The 20,154-nt window shown below is 35.8% G+C and overlaps 2 protein-coding genes across 7 annotated transcripts; both read left to right on the forward strand.

Annotated features, from left to right (window-relative positions):
- LOC109707596 (probable serine acetyltransferase 2) lies at positions 990–7,613 on the forward strand. The gene is made up of 11 exons (XM_020228995.1): positions 990–1,337; positions 1,447–1,686; positions 2,472–2,669; positions 2,781–2,840; positions 3,087–3,182; positions 3,306–3,330; positions 4,710–4,804; positions 5,030–5,196; positions 5,918–5,991; positions 6,094–6,144; positions 7,132–7,613. Exons 2-11 carry the CDS (start codon positions 1,474–1,476, stop codon positions 7,155–7,157), a joined length of 1,005 nt encoding a protein of 334 aa, XP_020084584.1. The 5' UTR covers positions 990–1,337; positions 1,447–1,473; the 3' UTR covers positions 7,158–7,613.
- LOC109707597 (protein GRIP) lies at positions 8,469–19,947 on the forward strand. Of its 6 annotated transcripts, none has more exons than XM_020228998.1 (23): positions 8,473–8,634; positions 8,803–8,927; positions 9,095–9,616; positions 9,922–10,037; positions 10,628–10,797; positions 11,556–11,649; positions 12,680–12,766; positions 12,906–12,986; positions 14,371–14,496; positions 14,925–15,033; positions 15,120–15,199; positions 15,846–15,974; positions 16,063–16,163; positions 16,564–16,697; positions 16,793–16,890; positions 16,979–17,098; positions 17,776–17,803; positions 17,900–17,958; positions 18,580–18,651; positions 18,717–18,764; positions 19,107–19,212; positions 19,331–19,389; positions 19,657–19,947. In XM_020228998.1, the coding sequence occupies exons 3-23, from the start codon at positions 9,115–9,117 to the stop codon at positions 19,711–19,713; spliced, it is 2,376 nt and encodes a 791-aa protein (XP_020084587.1). In that variant the 5' UTR covers positions 8,473–8,634; positions 8,803–8,927; positions 9,095–9,114; the 3' UTR covers positions 19,714–19,947. The 6 variants fall into 6 exon arrangements, with proteins under 6 accessions (XP_020084589.1, XP_020084587.1, XP_020084586.1 ...); XM_020228997.1 differs by having other exon boundaries at positions 8,803–8,921; XM_020228996.1 differs by lacking the exon at positions 8,803–8,927.

Here is a 20,154-nt window from a genome sequence, read left to right on the forward strand (position 1 = left end):
GTAAACGATTTCCTCCTGGTTATTGTTTGATAGAATTCAGAGCCGGCCACTCCAATCGTGGTTTACTCCAGATTGTTTGAAGAAATCTTTCATGTGTAGAGAGACAGTTTACCCAAAATTTTGCTCTTGTTCTTAAGAAATTTCAAATTCAGATCATTTTTTTTTCCCCAAATGAGCATTTCGAAATGACCCATTATTCTGGGTTCTTTTACATTTTACCTAATGTTTCTGCAGGTAAGAGATTACTTATTGGTCTGGTAAAAATCTCAAAATCATTTTCTCGTCTTATATTGAAATTTTGAGAGAATAATTTTTATATTTTTTTACATTAGAACTTGGTTTACACCTATTTTCCTCTCTGTTGCTTTGATGATAGGATGACTACGCGGAGACTCCAACTAATATTCGTAAGAATATGCTACTTTACAATCCCATCAATATCATGCACATCAATCGACTCGATATAGTAATGTTACTTTTGCTAACCTCCACTGTTTAGGACGAAGGTGACGAATCCAGATATTGTATGGATGTTTCCGCTCTATTCAGGCTACAGGAATCTAGCCTCTGTTCTTTCTCCCAAACCCTGGTCCACCCCTGATTCTTTTTTGTTTGGTGAGTTTTTGGGTACATGGAAATTTTATGCACATTGTCGAATAAATTGTTATATACAATTTATGCTAACAATTTATTAGATCAACTTCTTGTGTACATAAATTTTTTGGCACCTTGTATGCTAACAACTCTATCCGTTTTTTCTAAATCTATTCGAATGGACTTGGTTTACCATTTATCGAAGATTTAGCTTAATTATAGAATAGAAGGAAAAAAATTTCTGTTGATAAAATTAACAACAATCCTATCTCGTCCACAAGTTGGACGTATATCGTGATGTCACACTCCACTAAATTGCGTACCGGGTTCCGTAATCGCCCATTATGCATACGCATTCGCGTCCGCATAATAATAGCAATAAATAAATAAAACAAAAACAAACCCTGTTGCACCTCGCCGTTGTCTTCTTCTCTGCCGCGGGCCCCGCGAATCAGAAGGCGGAGATTCGCCGTGGAAAATCGAACGGTCCATGTTGCACCGCCTGGGGGATCCCACATTCGGAGGGGCGGAATCGTGATTATCTCAAACTTTACGGGCCTTTGCACGGAGCAGCTCGTCCGGACGTTTTCAGTTCCCCGCGACCGCTCTTTTTTCTCCCTCGTCGCCTCGTCGGTTACTCTTGCGGGGCCGAGTCCGGGCGGCGAGCGACGAGTTCGAATCGGCTCTATCTCTCCACCCCACTCCGCCGCTTCCCCTCTCCGTCCCTTCAAAACCCTAGAGAGGTCGGGAGAACGAAACCCTAACCCTAATTTTGCGATCCTTGTTGTTGCTTCTTCTTCTTCTTCTTCTTCTTCTTCTTCCATGAGTTCTTGTGGATGCGTCGTTCTTCAGGAGGTGGAGAGGGAGAAGGCGAATTCGATGCCTAGGGTTTCGTATTCTTCGTCGTCTCCAGCGGACGCTGCTAGTAGTAGCATCAGTAGTCTCCGCTTGGGGCTTAGGAAGTGCCCCTCCGAGAGCATCTTCCCCATCTACGCGATGGAGAATGCGCGCCCCAACTCGATGTCGAGGGCGATCCTCGACTCCGCGGGAGATCCCATATGGGAGGCCGTGAGGGTCGAAGCCAAGTCCGAGGTCGTAACTATTCCTTTCTTATATCTTTTAATTTAATCTTTGGTTTATTTTAATAGGACGGTGTATATTAATTACCCTTTTAGGAGAAAAGACCCAATATGGATTTCATTTTCAAGGTTTGGTATTTATGACTGGGTCTTGATGGTTACTTCAGTTACTCTTTATTGGTCGAGTGGTGAGAGCTCTGTTTAAGTGTAGGGATTCTTGCTTTTGCTACTTCCTTTTAGTATTTCTATTCAATATGGTAGAATTGATTAAATGCAAGTATTGGAAAGGTAAAAGTTTGTACGGTGATCCCTCGGCTTTGTGCCATTTTGACATTGATCCCCCAGTTTTTCTTTCTTTTTGGTTGACACCTTTCAATTTTTAACTGTTCAGTTGAGTTTTTTTTTAAGCCTAATCGAATTGAGGATTTTTTTTGCAATAATGGGTTTTTTTGGCTATCAGCTGTTAACAATCAACAAGATCTTCCATTCCATCAGCTGAAAAAGTGTTTATAATAGTTAAGCTTTTACAAATAATTCAACAAAGACTCAAAAATTGAGGCCGTGTCAACAAAAAAATGTAGCTGAGCAGTTCATTCAAAAGTTGCTATTAATTGAGGGTCCTATAGGAAAAGATCAACAGGAAATTCACTAATATCTAGATATTCTGTAATGTTTCCTCTCATATTATATCTCTTTCTTTTGTTTTTTGCTCGGGTCTTTACCTGCTAATGATTTATATTGTTGGAAAATTTTCTCTCTTTCTATCTATTATATTTGATGTTGGCTTTTCCTGAGCAGGCAGAGAACGAGCCAATTTTAAGTAGCTTCTTGTATGCTAGTGTGCTGTCTCATGATTGTTTGGAACGGGCACTATGTTTTGTACTTGCCAATAGGCTCCAGAATCCAACTTTGTTAGCAACCCAGCTGATGGACATTTTTGATGATGTTATGATGAGTGATACAAATATTAGGCGCTCAATTCGCCTTGATGCTCAGGTGGTTAAATGTTCTGCAAATGTCACCTTCATCTTTTTTTTAATTTTTTTTTAAATTTTTACTGAGAGAATACAGATGGGTCTTATTGGTACCATTGATTTACTTTTACAGGCATTCAAAGATAGGGATCCTGCTTGCGCACAGTATAGCTGGGCTTTGTTGTACCTTAAGGTAAACATTTCTTTCTACAGTATCTTGCAAAATCTGGTGTGAACTCTTACATAGTTCAATATATTGTGCTTGCATTTTTTTTTTTTGTTTTTTGGTGGAAAAGTAAGATGTGCACTGCTAGCTGCCGAAATTGTCATTTTCTAGAGACATTAGCTTCTGTGTCTATGTAATGGATCTCTTATTACTGATTTTAGTTCGATCAAGTACATATCTATGAGATTTAATTATTTTTCTATATATTTTTAGGGTTACCACTCTTTGCAATCTTATCGGATAGCTCATGTATTATGGAATCGAGGTCGTAAAGTTTTAGCATTGGCATTGCAAAGCCGTATAAGTGAGGTGAGTTTTTGACAATTCCGTCGGCTGCAAAAAGGATTGGCTTCTTCAGTAAGCGTTAATTGAGCTAATAATTATTTTGTTCTATTACTGACATGAATATTTGATCTGTTTTGCCCTTTTTAGGTCTTTGCTGTGGATATACACCCAGGTATCTACTTTTTTCATCTATGCTGTACATGTTTCAAGAGATCCTTTGTTGGAGCTATCTTTCTTTAAGTTTTAGAGAATCTCCATTGGTTGTGGAAGTTGCTGTTGTTGTTTGGTAACTTTAAGGTTTACAAAATGTACTACATCACCATGAAAATATTTCTGGTTAACAGCATGCAGTAGCTGACGTAATGTAATGTAGCATAAACCTCCAGAACTCAGTCCAGGCTTCTAACTTAATCAACTTGTACGTCTATTCTCTTCCTCTTAAAACTGATTCCATTCCTCATAGATGTTTAACTTGTTTCTATCTTTGTATATTTACTTTTTCTGAACAACTATTTAAAGTTTTTTGGGTTATTCGCTAGAGTTTGCTAACTCCATTACCCTCAGGATACTGTTATAATTTGTTGGTTCACATCATGTAGAGGTTTGAGTGGAATGCTCTTCATTTGTAGGTTGGTGCCCTTAACTTTCAGCATATGAATCTTAAGTAAGAAACATTTCAATAAGAAAAGAGAATTTTTAGTGAGAAAACTTTAAGTTGATTTTTTTGCAATCTCATATATGTCTTATGATGCCTACTGCCATTATACTTGTTGCACTACTCGTCTTAATTAATAACTGGTGAACATTAGGCCTGTGGAAGTTATACTGCCACTTTTGTATCATAGGGATCAACACTTGATTAAACTTTGTACTTTTTAACCCTTTATGAGAATATCTTTTGGCTCATTTATTCTTAAATACTGCCTCTAGTAACCTGTGTTTTGCATATAGACTTGGGGAATATTTGGTGGTCCGTGATGCTGTTCTTATTAATTTCCAAATTTTTACTATGTAGATTATGTCAATTCTAAATTTATGCATCTCAATGTGCTGCCTCTAGTAAACCGATTATTTGGTGGTCTGTGATGCTCTTCATATTAATTCCGCAATTTCTATAATGTGTACTATTCCAATCCTCTAGTTATGATATAAGTAACTGGTGAACAAATGTAAATTTTCAACATATAATTGCAGGTTGCATCTTGTGGTAGTCGTAAAAGTTAAAAAATCAATGACTGTTGTAGGTTGAGTGGGGAAGACAGCACTTAAAATTCATAATTTGCCTTGTAGAAGTCTTCTTGTGGCATTAGTTTTTTGTCAGTCTATTTATCAGTTTGTAAAGGTTTGATGCTCTGGTATATTGTGTATCTGTCACCCAGTTCTTATACTTATTTACTGGGATAGCTGCAACTGCAAGAATCACCAATTTGGCATCTCTAGTCTCTACCAACAACTTTTTATCCTCTTGCTGCTATTTTGTTCTTCCTCTGATTCAAGATCTTTAATTTGGTTTTTTACAAGTTTGTATGGTCCTCATTATGTTACATGCAGCTGCGAGAATTGGCGAGGGAATTTTGTTGGATCATGGAACTGGTTTAGTTATTGGTGAAACTGCTGTTGTTGGAAACTGGGTTTCTCTTATGCAGGCAAGTATATATATCCTTTTTATGCTCTCACTTGTTACCAGGTTATTAAGTAGAATTGCTTATGTTTTATTTTCGACCTTTTTTTTTCCTGTTTCTGAAGTGAGGCCTCTAAATGCATTTCTTGTTGTTGGTTGGTTGGTTTAATTTAGTCTGCGGTAAGTATTTTAAATAAATAATGGTTTTTATACATGAATGTATGTAACCATTCTGCAAATTTGCTTACAGGGTGTTACCCTAGGAGGGACAGGGAAGGAACATGGAGACCGCCACCCTAAAATAGGACAAGGTGCTCTTATTGGGGCTGGTGCAACAATTCTTGGTAATATTGTTGTAGGTGAAGGTGCTATGATTGCTGCTGGTTCTCTTGTGCTAAAAGATGTACCTCCTCACAGGTTGGAGTTGTTTAAAATTGATTACATGAATTAGTTTTTATACAATTTCATTGAGATTTTTATATTGTAAGATTTGTTGGCACTTTATAGTTGTTACAATGAAGACTTTGGCAATTTCAGTTGTTTTTGTTGGTGTGTATAATAATCAAACTCTAAAAATGTTTTATTCTAAATTTTCTTTGAATATATGACATGTCTCACATAACTCTTCTCTGAAGGTAATGAGTTTATAAGTTGAGCTTCCAAGACTTTCATACATGCAGCTTGTGATGGAAATTAAATAATGTTACTTCTTGGACGATATGGATATGTACATAGCCGGACATGTATACTCAATATTGATATGAACCAGATTTGGATACGGATATGGATATGTACATCTGGATATGTACATAGCCAGACATGTATAGTCAATATATCAACATTTCTCTACCGGATTCTCACAATAATGTGTTCAAAATTTAAATTAACGGTACTGCTTGTAATGTTGTCCAATAATGTGTGTAGACTGCTCTGCTCTGCACGTCCAGAATGATTTTGCAGTTTCTGTACTCGGAATTATTTGAATTTAATCTTTGCTACTCTGGATATTTATATGTTCTACTAATTGTCTTCCTTTAATGTTATATTTTTATAAGGGTTTATTTCTTTTTCTTGAGTTGGTTAGGACTGGTACATTAATTGTAGTTATTTGATTGGATTTATTGTTTGTTTTGTGTAGCATGGCTGTTGGAAATCCAGCAAAAATAGTTGGGTTTTCAGAAGATGAAGATCCATCTTTTACAATGAAGCATGGTAAGTATAATATTATTTTATGTATTCTGCAATCTACTGCATCATTATTTTTAGTTTAGACTTATTTCACAATACAATGGCTCTTTCTTTGAATGATAACAGATGCTAGAAAGGATTATTTTGAGCATGTAGCTGCTTGTAAGAGAACTAATGGTGAGTAATTTTCCTTACTGTGCCAAGAATCATGAAGGTAGTACAAATTATTTTGACCATTTCTTGTTATGTTCGACTTTTCTGTTTAGATTTGTTTCCTTGCTCTGGCAGTAAAGGAAGATTACTTTTTTTTTTTTTAAAAAAACTAGTGGATAATCTATATTTCAAGAGTTGATCTGTTTTCAAGAGTAGGGAATAAGAAACACGGACACACCTAAAATGTCAAGAGAACCTATTTTTGACCCATGCCCTGCCATATCCTCCTTGAGTCCTGGTTAGGATTGGTATAGTACTGGGGACGTGATCAGGCCTGGGCAACTGGATCCAAGTAACAAATTTTTTTGGGGGGCTTTCTCTTTCCATTGCCTACAGCACAAGGGCTGTGTTGTATTTGAATTCGACCTACATGTCCAGAACAGTTGCCTGTTATTCCTGAAGGTTTTGTTTCTTGGTAGTGCATTACTTGCATGGATCTTCATCTAATAAGTAACTTCTTGAACTTACAGAAACCTCATCAAATCATTGATTTCTAATTTGTATACTGTAACTTTGATAGAAAATCTATTGGGATATGTTAGCATTTCATTTTGGTTATAGAATAGGTGCATGAACAGAAATATTTGATTTCCCTTACTGTACATTTCTGAGAATATTCTCTGAAGTTCAGGTAGGTTATACTATGCTTTTCCTCCAAATTATGTAGTCTGAACGAAGCCTACTTATATTCCAAATGTGACAATGTTTTTTTCACAAATCCAATCATCAATGTCAAGAAATCTGTTCTTCTTTAAAGCATGTCCATGTGAAAAGAAAAACTCAAAATACTTCTCATCTCAGGAATCTCAGGAGAAAAAGGAAATTATTATACAAAGTAGCCGTACAGAATCCTTGTTTAATTAGTCTCTGTAGTCATGTAATGATTACCGTTAAGTTGGTTTTCATCCAAAAAAGGAAAAAAAGAAGTGACTGGGTGCCCTTTTTCTGCAGGTTGCATTTACAATGAAAAGAAGTGAAGCTTGCAAATGTTAGATATGGTTATTTTGAAGCGCTTTCAAGAAGATAGGATCAGATGATTCTTCTTGTAAGTTATGTATCATTGTGAACAGGCAGAGGTTGGTTGTTTATATCAAGTTTTGGCCGCCGGTTAAACAAATATGCTCCTTATTTTTCAGGGGAGGTGGGATGAGGCTGGCCGGACATCAATTGTTCCGATAGTGTTATCCAGTATGTTGTAGTTGTATCTTATATTTATGTCTGCATTGTCCCTAATTCTTGAATTGTAAGCTTAATGCAGTATTTGGTACTTTACTGCTAGTTGCGTAGACATTGATTCTTGATTTTTGTAATTGATGTCTCAATTGCCTAATTACTTGTACTCGTTGGATATTGTGAAGATTAGAAAGAAAATAATCTCTAAAAGATATAGATCGGTAACATATGGTTAAAGGATTCCCGTAATTTTTTTGTTATGCCAGGTTCTGTTCCTATTTTTGTTTTCTCTGTTGTAAGCATTGGAAGACTTCAGTTTTTACACTTCTCCCATTACTGTGTGGCACCTGATATTCTGTTATATTGTCTCTTCTCTTGTAGCTTTGTTTGTTTTTTTGGTTTTTTTCCACCGTGTGTTATGATTTTCTATGATCTTATATTTAAGAGTTTACTTCAACTGGGCCTTTTCATAATGCAGATTTGGAATTATAAAGGTGGCTTGGATTTATCATTTGAATAAAATGTTAGGTCGCATCTGTCATCAATTCCTTGTATTTATTTTGTCTTCTCAAAATCACATAATTGGATGTAATGCTCGATGGTTTTTGCCTTGTATAAATGACTTGAAATTATTATTGGAAGGGTAGTTACTTTTATATTACAAGGCACATCCCCATTTTTCAAGGAGAATGGGATCTCGTGCTGTTCACATGATCCCCTCGTTGACCATTTTACGATTTGTTGTTGGAAAAGCCGTCAAATCTTAGATCTATTGTTTATGTTCGTTGAAAGCATTCATTCGCGGTGTTGTTTAATCGTTTTGTTTTATTTAATTTCTGCAAAACACTGCATTCTTTCTTTTTTTTTTTTAAAAGGAAAATTAGTATAATGTCTTTTTTTAATTTTTTAATTAAATTTAGTTAAAAATATAAATAATTAGACCTTAAACTTGAATCTTCTAGATGTAATACAGCGACGGTTGGCATGCATTTCCTTTTGTTAAACTGCCCAAGCTCACGTCTTTTCTTTCCATTCCCAGGTTGGTAATAAGCGTAAAACGTATGCGTATACATGCGGACAAAAACGCCCCTATCAAATTCCTCAATACCCAAAATGTTCGTCTTTTTAGCGGTGTGGAAACCCTCCCCTAATGCAATGCAATACAGTACTCCCCAGAGGTTTCGAAGTGGCGAAACATAAGCGTCGGAGAACAAATCTCTCGGTTTATTCATCTTCAATCCCTTTCCATTCTCATACGTCGCATTTAATTTATTCGATCGGGTAAGCCTTTTCTCAGATCTACAAGTCCTCTATATTCTTTCCTCCCAATTTCATCTTCGAGATCAATATCCGCTAAATTCGAAGATTTGGATCTAGAGTTAAATTATCGACGAATGAACTTAATAATTATCAAGAAATTCTCAATTTCCCCGATCATCAAACGTGCAGTGAGTGTATCTTAATCAGACACAGTCATTACGGATCTTGTAATGAGTGTTCCGCGGGTGCGAAATCATTCCAAGAATAAAAGATCGAGTATGGATCTGAACATTGCCTTGATACATTTGGTGAGGGTAATGTGAATTCTTGATTTCTCTCTTGGTCGAATAATCCAAGGTTGTGAGTTCAAATTTGTTGCTATGTTTTCGTTTCATCTATCACCGATCCAGTGGTTGTATTCATACTTGTTATATAATTTTATTTAGTCCTCGCTGATCTAGCGGCGAATGTTCTTTTGCAGGTTTGAAGTTTGTATAGGACATGGCTTCCAAAGAAAACACATCAGTTCTTGCTCAAGAAGAGAGGAGTAATGGAACAGAAGAAGGCATTGAAGAGGATGCTGCAAACCCATTAGATAAACAAGCTATTAAGAAGCACGAATTAAATGGCTCTTCTGTCAATGTTGATATGGAAAATGGCAATCGCGACGTTCCTGCTAGTAGTGATGACACCCACGATCAGCTAACTCTAATGGTTATGGAGCTAAGTTTACAGAATGAGTACTTGAAGTCACAAGTCAGAGATGTCCATGCTGAACTTCGAAGATCGAAGCATGTTTCGCAGACAGGTAGCGAGAATGACCGAGGGGAAGAAGCGTCTGAATTAGTAAACAGCTTACACGAACAGATAAAGATTTTGAATAAGGAAATTCAGGAGCATAGGGAAACTCAAAAGGCAGCAGAGGCAGCTCTGGAGCATCTGAGGGCTTCATACTCGGAGGCCGATGGGAAGGTTCAAGAGCTCTCTGCAAAGCTTACTGAAGGTTTGTACTCGCTTTTTTAAGTGTCTGGCCAGTCGTCGTGGTTTTTTGGGGCTCTAATAACTAAAGATCAAGTTGTATATAAATAGATTATGGGGTTGAAATATGGAGTTTGCTCAAGTGCGGCTTTGGTTCTGTACTATTTTGTTCCACCTTTAGCATAAATTAACGTGTAGTTTGGTGACAATGTTTTGGAGATGGAATTTATTTCTGCTTAATTATACTCTATTAGGGTCTTGTGCTCTTCTGCCATTCCCTCCTTGATCTCCTTTGAAATGTTAAACCATTATATAGTTTCATGTATATAGCTCAACAGAAGATGGAGCAGGAAATGAAAGAACGTGATGACAAGTATGTTGAGTTGGATACCAAGTTTGGGAGGCTTCACAAACGTGCAAAACAACGTATCCAAGAGCTACAAAAGGTAAATGATCAGAATGATTTCAGCGTTACTTTCTTCTTGCTTATACTCTAGCAACAACTGCGGTAGTTCACATGCTATTCTCTCATTTATGCATAGTTTCCAATAACATGATGAAAGGCTGTCGATCAGTTTGGTTGTTCTTTGCCGTAAGATTGAGAAATGATTGATATTCGTAGAGAATTAGATGACCTGCAATACAATCTTTAAACAATTTCTAGGTAGAATATTTTTGTTCAGTCCTGAATAGATTATATGGTAGAAAGAAATAATCCCCTGCATCTGGGTATTTGAGAAGCATTTTAGATGTACCTGTAGCATGCTTTATTTTGTAAAAACGTAAATACTGTCTAGTACGTATGCTGCATTTATCTGATGTAGAAATAGCTGGAGTATTGAAGACAGTGTGCGTCTGCAATTTAACTCAAATGCAAATTTTACTGGCAAACAATCATCACAGTAAAACCAATAATCAATATTGCTGCTTTAATAGCACATATTCCACTTTCTCTTTACCTTTTTATCAGCTGCTAGCTGCTGCTGTTATTACTGCTCTATATTGGTATCTTGATTCAATTTCTTCTATATTCCAGGAGAAGGATGACTTGGAAGCCAGGTTTAATGAAGTTAATGCAAAGGCTGAGCAAGCTTCATCTCAGCAAGCTTTAGTGCAGCAGGAGTTGGAACGGGCACGTCAACAAGCTAGCGAAGCATTGCGATCTATGGATGCCGAAAGGCATCAGTTACGGTCTGCAAACAACAAGTAAATCTCTCCTGAATAGCATTTCATCACTTTTTTTTTCTGTTGTAAATTACTATGAAATGGTATCGGTAGTCTTTTTTAATGCTGCATGGGTAAAACTTAATGTCACATTGCTCCAACCAGACTCCAAATTATTTCAGCCTACTATATATTTAAAAATCCTGTGTTTAGGCCTCGTATGTAACTAGTCTGATGCCGAAACAGATAAATTACCTTGAAGGAAGCAATGATGCTTAGGGAATTATTAGTTTAAACATGTTGAAGTGAGATCATAATTGATTGATAATTAATTAATGTGCATTCTTATTGCTAAATATTTTACATATTTAGCAACGTAAAACTAATTTTGCTCTATTCAAGCTCTTTAGTTGGGCTGTAGAGCCTTTTACTGCAGTTGTTGTGATGGATGAGGGAATTCCTAGATATCTTCAACAATTTTGTGTTTTTGTAGAGTGCTTTTGTTAGTGTCATACTCCACAATGCTTATTTCTAGACAATAAGTTCAATGTCAGCAGAATAGCTATGCTACTTTATCCTACCTTCATTTGCACTCTTTATCTTCTGCAGAGATCTTCCGCCTTCTGACATATATCTGATGTTGGTCTTTTTGAAAGTTCTTTTTGCCTGATACCTGCCATGCTGTTCATTTATGGTCATCTACTCTTATTCTTTCTTTGTTTAAAAAAAATGAATTTCTTGTCAAATCCATCATTTATCAGATGCTTTTGTACTTATATATTCATTTCAATATTGTATAGACTTCGGGAAAGCATTGATGAGATGCGTCGTTCCTTAGAAGCCAAGGAAAATGCGCTTGAAGGGTTACAGCAGTCTATTTTCGACAAAGAACAGGTAGATACCTGTCAGATCATTTTTATTTATCAATTGTAGCTCATATGCTCTTAGACATTAGTTATACTATGATTTTTTGTTTGAAGATCTCGTAAGGCATTACAGATGACACTATGGCATATAGGTTGCCTAAGAGTGCTTTCGACTGTGCTGCTGTTATTTGATATAGTTGACTTCTGTGTTTAGTTATTCTTGTTTCAGTGGTTCACAGGTTTGTCCATCACCCTAATATATCATTTGCATTTATGTTTTTTCTCCTACCCAGTCTTTTTTAATCATGTAAAGTTGCTTCTAGTTGGGTCCTGACATTATTTGCCCATTCTATGCGTTAATCTGCTTTTAAGCTGAAGACAGCAGCATCACTTAGCCAATGCAATTTTGTTGTTCACTTGAATTTTTTTTTCCGAAGAATCACTTTTGGACCAAGGATTTAAGTGCCTATCGGCACGGACCATATCCACCGTACCGTATTGTGCTAACAAGATATCGGCACGATACAATCCCCATGTTGATAGCACAATTTAAAACTCTATATTCTTTAAATTAGTCGGTAATTTTCTCAATAAAATTCAAAAGATTTAATAAAGATACATAATAAGCAATTAGAGTATGTTGTTGCTAAAGAAAATAAATATTTCATGCCATTATGTGCCGGCACATATGTATTTTTTGTGACCGACGCGCATCGGCACCATCCGGCACGCATCGTGCCGTACCGTGCTGGTAAGTTTACGGCACGACTCTGTGCCACGACACTTAAATCCTTGTTTTGGACACAGGAGCAAGCAAAAATGTCAGTTTGTATAGAGAGTATCAGGTTGAACATTTATGTACTTGGTAATGAGAAGTGGAAAAGGTCCAAGGATTTCATAAGCATCGTATCATAGAGAGTATAAGTACTGGTATCTTATGCTGATTTCAGCGTGGACATCTTAGTTTCCTTTTCTTTATCCGAAAGCATTACGCAATGATTATTGGGTCTGGTAAATTGAATACACTGAAGGTTTTCTTTTTATTGTTTTTATTGCAGATGCTGGAGCAAATTCAAGCTTCTTTGCATTCTGCAGAAGAGAAAAGACAAACATCTATAACAGAGCTTTCTGCTAAGCACCAGAAGGTTTCAACTAGTTATTTAAATGCCGTTTTCTTGCAGTATCCATGAAATAATATATCACAAATATTACAACCGCAGAAGTTGTTGAGTTACTGGATGTTTTATTCTATTATCTTAACTTTCTTTCTTGTTCCATATTTAGCAATTAGAAAGCTTGGAGGCACAACTTGCTGATGCTTTAGCAGAAAGAAGCAAAGCAGCTGAAACAATCTCTTCTCTGCAGGTGATGTGATCTTCTTAGTTCTTGTAGTCACGCTGTATGCTTGTGAGCTTGAGTAGTTTTCTACTTCTAAGAAATTGTAAGGTTGCATTCTCAGAGGTAACTCTGGGCCGTCTAGTCCAATCACCTGTTTGTTTAAGTGGCCAATTGGCCGTAAGCACTGGCTACGCGTATTGGCATAACCTTCCAAGTAGTAAAGTTGGAGAGTTTATGCCATGGATGGTAAGGGTTGCATCATGATCCCGTCAAAATAAAAATCACTTCTTTTCTTTGAAATAGATCTCCACGAGCAAAGGCTCCTGTCATGATGAACCCTGCAATGTAGTGGTGATGAGTATATAAGGCAGCTTGAGTAGTGAAGTCTTGTGCTATGCTACTTGGCTTTAGCTTGCTCACTACTGTGCTAGCACAGGATGATCAAAATGGTCAAGAAAAGCCAATATACTCAAATATATAGTAGAATTCTCAAGAAATCTGAAACTAGGTACACTAAAGAAGAGAAAAATAGTTAGCAAGACTAGATTACTCTGAACTAAAACTGCAACAGGAGGGGATTGCTATAGAAAGATAATTGACTTCTTGTGATATGAGATGTCGTTCCAGCTGAGAATAATTATTATATCCTACTACCATTTGTGCTCTTGACCAATTTAGAGTTTTTCATATAAGAGTGGTAATAAAACATTTTCCGAGTCAAACGTAATCTTCAGTTTGAGTCAACTTTATCCTGCCTAAAATTGCTTAATCTATTTCTTACAAGTGGAGCTTCTGCTTACTGACTCCAGAATATCTGCTCTAGGTTCTTATTATGCATTAATACTTAAGAACATGCAAGACATGTATTTTTGTTCTATTCCATCTTTGTGAATATATGGGTTCATGATGACATAAACAGTAAACTTAAGAACCAAGCGAATCTTTTGATTTGCATTTGAAGTTCCCGAAGATTCCAATTTTTATCCATGTGGATGTGGAGATTGCTAATCATGGACAATAATGCGGTTGTAGATGCAACTCCTATGGCACAAAAGATGATGTCACAGACACAGTATACATTAATTGTGTAAAAAGGTTGATCATCTTTAAGAGCCCACTCTACTTGATTAACATCCCTACTTATATGCAAACAACTAGGTGCATTAAACTGTGTGGTATATTCTTGAAACAATCAACTTCAGCTGTAAGTAGTGGCAAATACAAATGACAGCTTTACTGATCCCTTGTTTTTTTGGTTTGCAATCCTAATTTGATGGCAGGAGTCAATCTGTCTCTTGATTTTCTTTCATCGCAATTGTTTTATTCCTGTGTCAAATGCTGTGAAGCATAATATATGGTTGGTAGTTGTCGAGATGATGTGAATTCTGAAATTTTACCTTAACTTTTCCAGATGCTTCTGGTTGAGAAAGATTCAGAAATTGCAGAGATAGAGGCTGCTTCAACTGGTGAAGCTGTGCGACTTGGAGCTGCATTGGAGGAGATGAAAGGAGAACTTATTCATCTCAAGGACCATCATGTATGATCTAGAGATCTGTTTTACTTTGCTATTTAATTTGTGGAAGCAAGGAATGAACATTTTGCGAACAATTTTAGAGGACTACATAATTTTAGATGCCTTGAATGGGAGGAGGGATGAGAGAGATAAAATTGCCGGAACATCTAAAGGTGGGGTTCATGAGGTTGAGCTAGCCTCCCATAACAATGAATATGCAAGATTAATAAATTGAATACCAGCATAGATAGAGAAACCAATGGATAATAGACTATTTTTTTTTTTCCGTCTACAGTGGTTCTCTTTTGTTGATTACTACACTTGATGTGATTTTTTTTTTTTTCACTTGATGTGTTTTTTTTTTGGTTGATTAGTGGATGTGATGTTTGTCATGCTGAATCAGTATCTTATCTTTCTGTGATAAAGCTCCATTTCTGTGCAATGACTTTTAGGAAAAAGAAAAGCAGAGCTGGGAGGCAACTTGTCAAACCCTGAGAATGAAGCTGGAAGCATCTGAGAGTGCATGTCTTCAATCGGAGATAGAAATTGCTAGAATTAGAAGTATGTTATTTAACTTTTTCCTATTGTTAAATCATTAATTACCGCATCATGCTTTAATGTATATCATCATCATTGTTGATTTATAGGTCAGTTTGAATTAGAATTATCTGCACAAAACCAGTTGTTGCATACAAGAGATGCTGAACTAATGGCTGCTAAAGATGAGGTATGATAGAGCTATTAGTTTTTTGGAGTTTTAATTATCTGAATTTCGGCATTCTTTTCTTTCATAAATTTAGCAAAGAAGCTTCTTTCAGTTGATAAAACGTTATCTACTTGTTCTTGTTAGATCCAGACTAATGAAGACTCTTCTTGACTCGTCAGTTGGTGTTTATGTACTTATTTTGTAGTGGTCAGGATTATGGATCTTGTCCAATTTTCTTTGCCCAAACTCTTTATTTCCAAAGCGCAGATGGTTTGTATAAGTTTAATATTACATCTGCAATGCCTTTAATCCCATTTATTGGGGCCTATATGGATTGCATTCTTTGATGTAGCTTAGTTTTGGGAAATAAAAATGTGGCATCGCTTAAATGGAAAAAAGAAATCTCAACGCCTTTTGTACTTTAAGCTTAACATTTTTAGCTTTCAGTATTGATCTTCTATATTTGAAGTCATAAATTTTGCAGAACTAAGTGATTTGGATAACTGCTTGTGTTACCAATAAAATTTCAGAGGCCTCCACCGTATGGTTGTTTTAGTTTTTGATAATGGGGAAAATTGTTCTTTTGTCCAAGCTTTTAGATAGAAATCTTTGGAGTAACTTTTTCTGTTTATCTGGATCCACCAATATCACTTATTATTTTTTGCAGATCAGCCGTTTAGAAAGTGAATTTTCTGCATATAAGGTTCGTGCACATGCACTTCTGCAGAAGAAGGATGCTGAGTTATCTGCAGCGAAAAACTCAGATTTAGTCAAAGCTCAAGAGGAGGCCCTGAAAGTATGAAAATTCTTATTAGTAACTGTCCAATGGTGACTTTTGAGTTTTTTGAATGTAATTCATGTTTCTTGTCATTATTATGGTCTAGGAAGCTGAAAGTGAAGTAGCAGCAGCTCTGGCAGCAAGAGAAAAAGCCATCCAAGACCTTCAAGATGCTTTGACAAGATATGATAAAGAAATTGCAGCAAGGTAAATGAGTCTCTGCAGAACAACCTAGTTATAGGCAACTTTTCTTCTCATAAAGCCCCAATTTAAATATTGTTGTTTAAACTATTTGCGCACTTACATATAGTTGTTGCAGCCATTCCTATTGGAATTTCGGTAAATGTTTGATTTCACTTTTGTTTATTTAAAACTTCTTTTTCTTCCTGTCTTCGGTCACATCTAAGTTTTATCCCGCCCCTTCTTTTTATGCTTCTAGTGTTTTCTAGATTGTTGTTAGGGAAGCTGCCACAGATGTATTACAATTTGTTAAGCATTTCTTCAGGCATGTTTGATACAATTAGATTCTAGCTATGTCACTTGTTGCAAAGTTCTGTTATCGTGAACATTAAGAATGATATTGAGTTTTGTCCTCTCTTGCTTTCAGGGATGCAGCTCTTGCTGATGCTGATCAAAGGATAAAGAGCATTTCCACGAAGCTAGATTCCACTACTGCTGATTATCTGTCAGAAAAAGAATCATGGCAAAAGAAATTGGATAGTGTAGAAGAAAACTGGAAACGTAAGCTGCGTCAGCCGTTTTGACTACACATTAATTTTCTTTTTCTTGTTCTGATGCTGTGTTTAAGGTTTATAATTACAAGATAAATATTTCAGTGAAATATGTTGCGTTGGAGACACAACAAGACGATCGAATTGGAAATGATGTTCAAGAGGATTTAGATGAACTGAAGTTACGATTTGAAAAATTGAAGGTTTCTTTCTTGAAACTAATCTAGTTCAGGTTTGTTAATTGATTTTTTTTTTAAAAAAAAAAAACTAATGTTGTTAACTTACTTGTAGGAGGAGCATGAGGCATTCCGTGATATTGCTGATAGAATGATTGAGGAGAAGGAAAGGGAAATAGCGAAGTTAAAGGAGGACAATAAGATTCTTCATCACTCTTTGGATTCAAGGCCATTTGTATGTGACCTTTTTATGCTTTAGCTTTTCATATTTTGTTGGTTATTCTATTGTGTTTTTAGACTAGAGGCTGCTAACTTTTTTGTGTGTAGTACATTTACAAACTCGGCCATTGTACTTTTTTGGACAATGTATTGACTTATTTCTGTTGGTATGCAGTACCTGCATTAATCCATAATAAATGTTCCACCTGATAAGTTGAACCTGCCTATAATATCATATGCAGGCAAACAACTTTTTTTTTTGCCCTTTTTATGCATAGTAAATACTATTTTGGCTAGCCCTGTCATTTTTATCCATAAAGCCTGGAATGCTAGAATGACAATATATTTTGGTGTTGGATTACTGGGTGTGAGAATTAGCATTTCCTTTTACAGGGTTTAACGCCAAGCTTGCAATATCAATGTTGTTGACCAATGAATCACCTAAAGTATGGCCTCGATATAATTTGAATTGTTAAATTTGAACTCCCACCTGTCTATTTTTTTACTTTGTTATGGTTAGAACTTTTTCCTCTTCATCTCTAACTTGTGTTTTTTGGAATTGCTGCCTTTTTGTTAACTTTTCCCTCATTTGCTGTTGTAATCAACAGTAAGAAATCATAACAGAGGTATATGCTGACTCATTATTCTTTGTAAAGTAAGAATCTTCTGAAATAATGTTGTATTGTGTTCCAGGTTGACCATGGTGGTACAGAAAACTCAGGTAACTGGAGGATGACTTCATGTTTGTATCTCGTTATTTCATTTCTTTCCAACTTAGGTTTGGTATATATATTGGTTTATATTATTGTGCTTGCAGCATCTCTGAAACAGGATGCACAACTTTCAAGCATTGCAGCTGCTGAGCAACAAATTTTGGTAATTTCATTTTTTTAGAAAGTACTTCAGAGATAAGAGTTTTAGCACTATTTCTGATATATTGATCTATCCACAGAATATTACTATTTTTTTTTGTGTAAATGACCAAATTTCGGCACGGAGCTTGATGCTTATTCTACATTTATTTTGATAACTTGTTATAGCTTGTCAACTTAATTCCTATGAGATACCAAATTATAATAGTACTGAATATTTTCTGATATTAAATTGACGTGTTTTTATTATAGATGCTGATTTTTCACCTTGGTGTTTCTTTTGGTGTGTATATTCACTTGCCTAGCCCATGTAGTTTATCGGTAACTGGAATAAGTATGATCCTCCTAGGTGTACAGGTCAGACATGTTAGGAGGCAATGGGACATGAAAACTTGTATATTTTAACTAGATGTTCATATTTGTCGAAAGTTAGGTGCGATTTTCTCTGTCTGCAGCTATAACTTTCTTTAAGCTCCTAATATGAGATAGAATTTATTAACTCCTAGTCGGCCTTTTGATCTTAAAGATTTATCAGTTGCTTGATGATGCCTGAATTTAAAGTCTACTGAATCTGAAAGGGATGAGGATGAGCTGTTTTCAAGTGATAATTGGTGTTTAATTTCAGCTGTTGGCAAGGCAACAAGCTCAGAGGGAGGAAGAACTTGCGCAGTCACAGCGGCATATCTTAGCACTTCAGGTTAGTTTTAATTACTTGGTTATTAGCTTTCCCATGTCCATTAGTAACATCTAATCTGTTTTCAGGAAGAAATTGAAGAACTCGAACGAGAAAATCGCCTTCACAGTCAACAGGTCAGAAGCGTGCGTGTGCACTGGTTTAACATACCATTCTAATTGAAACTCCACACATATGCTTTATTTCTGTACAACATGACTGTGTTTGTTAAGGTTGATTAGTTAGATTTTAGCACCTAGTTTTAATATTTTCTGAAAGAGTGGACATGCTCATGAATTTGCTTTGCGATCTGCTGCGCCATCACTCTTAAGGTTTTTATTTACCCGCTATCAAACCTTACATTTGGTTGAACCCATTTATTGCTTTGTATAATCACCATCATTATTGAGACAATAAACATTGTATTTTGAGAAATCTGCTAGTAGATGTTATTTAATAACCTCTCCTGACTACTGTAGGAAGCAATGTTGAAGGCTGAGCTCCGCAATATGGACAGATCGCAAAAGCGAGAAGGGATAGATATGACTTACCTTAAGAATGTTATATTGAAACTTCTTGAAACAGGTGCTTGAAGAGTTAAAACTTAAATAAAATGCTTTCTGTGCTAGTTTGTATTATAGGCGACAACTTTAAATTTAGAGTGATTATATATAGAACTTGACTAGTACCTGGCTTGCGACAGGTGAAGTGGGGGCACTACTTCCTGTTGTTGCAACATTACTGCAATTCAGCCCTGAAGAGGTGAATTGAACAACGTTTTTATTCTTTTATATATATATATATATATATATATATATATATATATATATATTCAAGTAATATGTACTTCTATTCATAACTATAATTGTATGATTCACAGCTCAAAAAGTGCCAACAAGCGCACCTCGTCAAATGATATGCTTCAGCATCAATTTCTGTCGCCGAATCCAAATATTACTTTTATATTTTCGAGACTGTCAGTTTACTTATACTGCCTAAGAAACTATTCTTACCTGCTGATCTATTCAGATGCTGCTGGAGAAATGCGGAGTTCGAGTTTATCGGCACGTTACAGGGAATCCATAGACCTCTTATAATTCATTATTTAAGTATGACCCTTGTATGTGTGTAGCCTTTGGTGTATATAGGTCAAATATATATGTGAGATCAGTAATCCAATGCTTATCTGCAGGGAGAATGAGCAGGGCTTGTTAATGTTTAGTTGCGTGACATTTCGACACTGAAAGATAATATATTTGGATATACTTGTTATTCAAGTATCAGTGATAATTGAATAAGGAAATCTATTGTTTTTTTATATATATTGTTTGAACTTATACTATATGATTCTAAACCAATGCAAAACCTATGGCCTATGACTAATAAACATAATACTCGATGTTCAATGGTTTTGATTTCAATTTCGACATAGCAATCCTTTCTTAAAAAGAAAATATTTTATTTTAGTCGCTCCTAAGTGGCGAAAATAGATATAGATAGAATATTAATTGAGGTTGGAAATCTTTA

Source organism: Ananas comosus, linkage group 3, assembly GCF_001540865.1.
Source record: "Ananas comosus cultivar F153 linkage group 3, ASM154086v1, whole genome shotgun sequence".
Classification (NCBI taxonomy): Eukaryota; Viridiplantae; Streptophyta; class Magnoliopsida; order Poales; family Bromeliaceae; genus Ananas; species Ananas comosus.

What these genes read in the sequence shown, in the direction of transcription:
- LOC109707596 (XM_020228995.1), top strand. Translation starts at nt 1,474, where the DNA reads ATGCCTAGGGTTTCGTATTCTTCGTCGTCTCCAGCGGACGCTGCTAGT. An exon ending in GGGTCGAAGCCAAGTCCGAG is followed by an intron (nt 1,687 to 2,471) that starts GTCGTAACTATT and finishes TTTCCTGAGCAG; the next exon opens with GCAGAGAACGAGCCAATTTT. An exon ending in GGGCTTTGTTGTACCTTAAG is followed by an intron (nt 2,841 to 3,086) that starts GTAAACATTTCT and finishes ATATATTTTTAG; the next exon opens with GGTTACCACTCTTTGCAATC.
- LOC109707597 (XM_020228998.1), top strand. Translation starts at nt 9,115, where the DNA reads ATGGCTTCCAAAGAAAACACATCAGTTCTTGCTCAAGAAGAGAGGAGT. An exon ending in TTCATCTCAAGGACCATCAT is followed by an intron (nt 14,497 to 14,924) that starts GTATGATCTAGA and finishes AATGACTTTTAG; the next exon opens with GAAAAAGAAAAGCAGAGCTG. An exon ending in AGAAATTGCTAGAATTAGAA is followed by an intron (nt 15,034 to 15,119) that starts GTATGTTATTTA and finishes GTTGATTTATAG; the next exon opens with GTCAGTTTGAATTAGAATTA.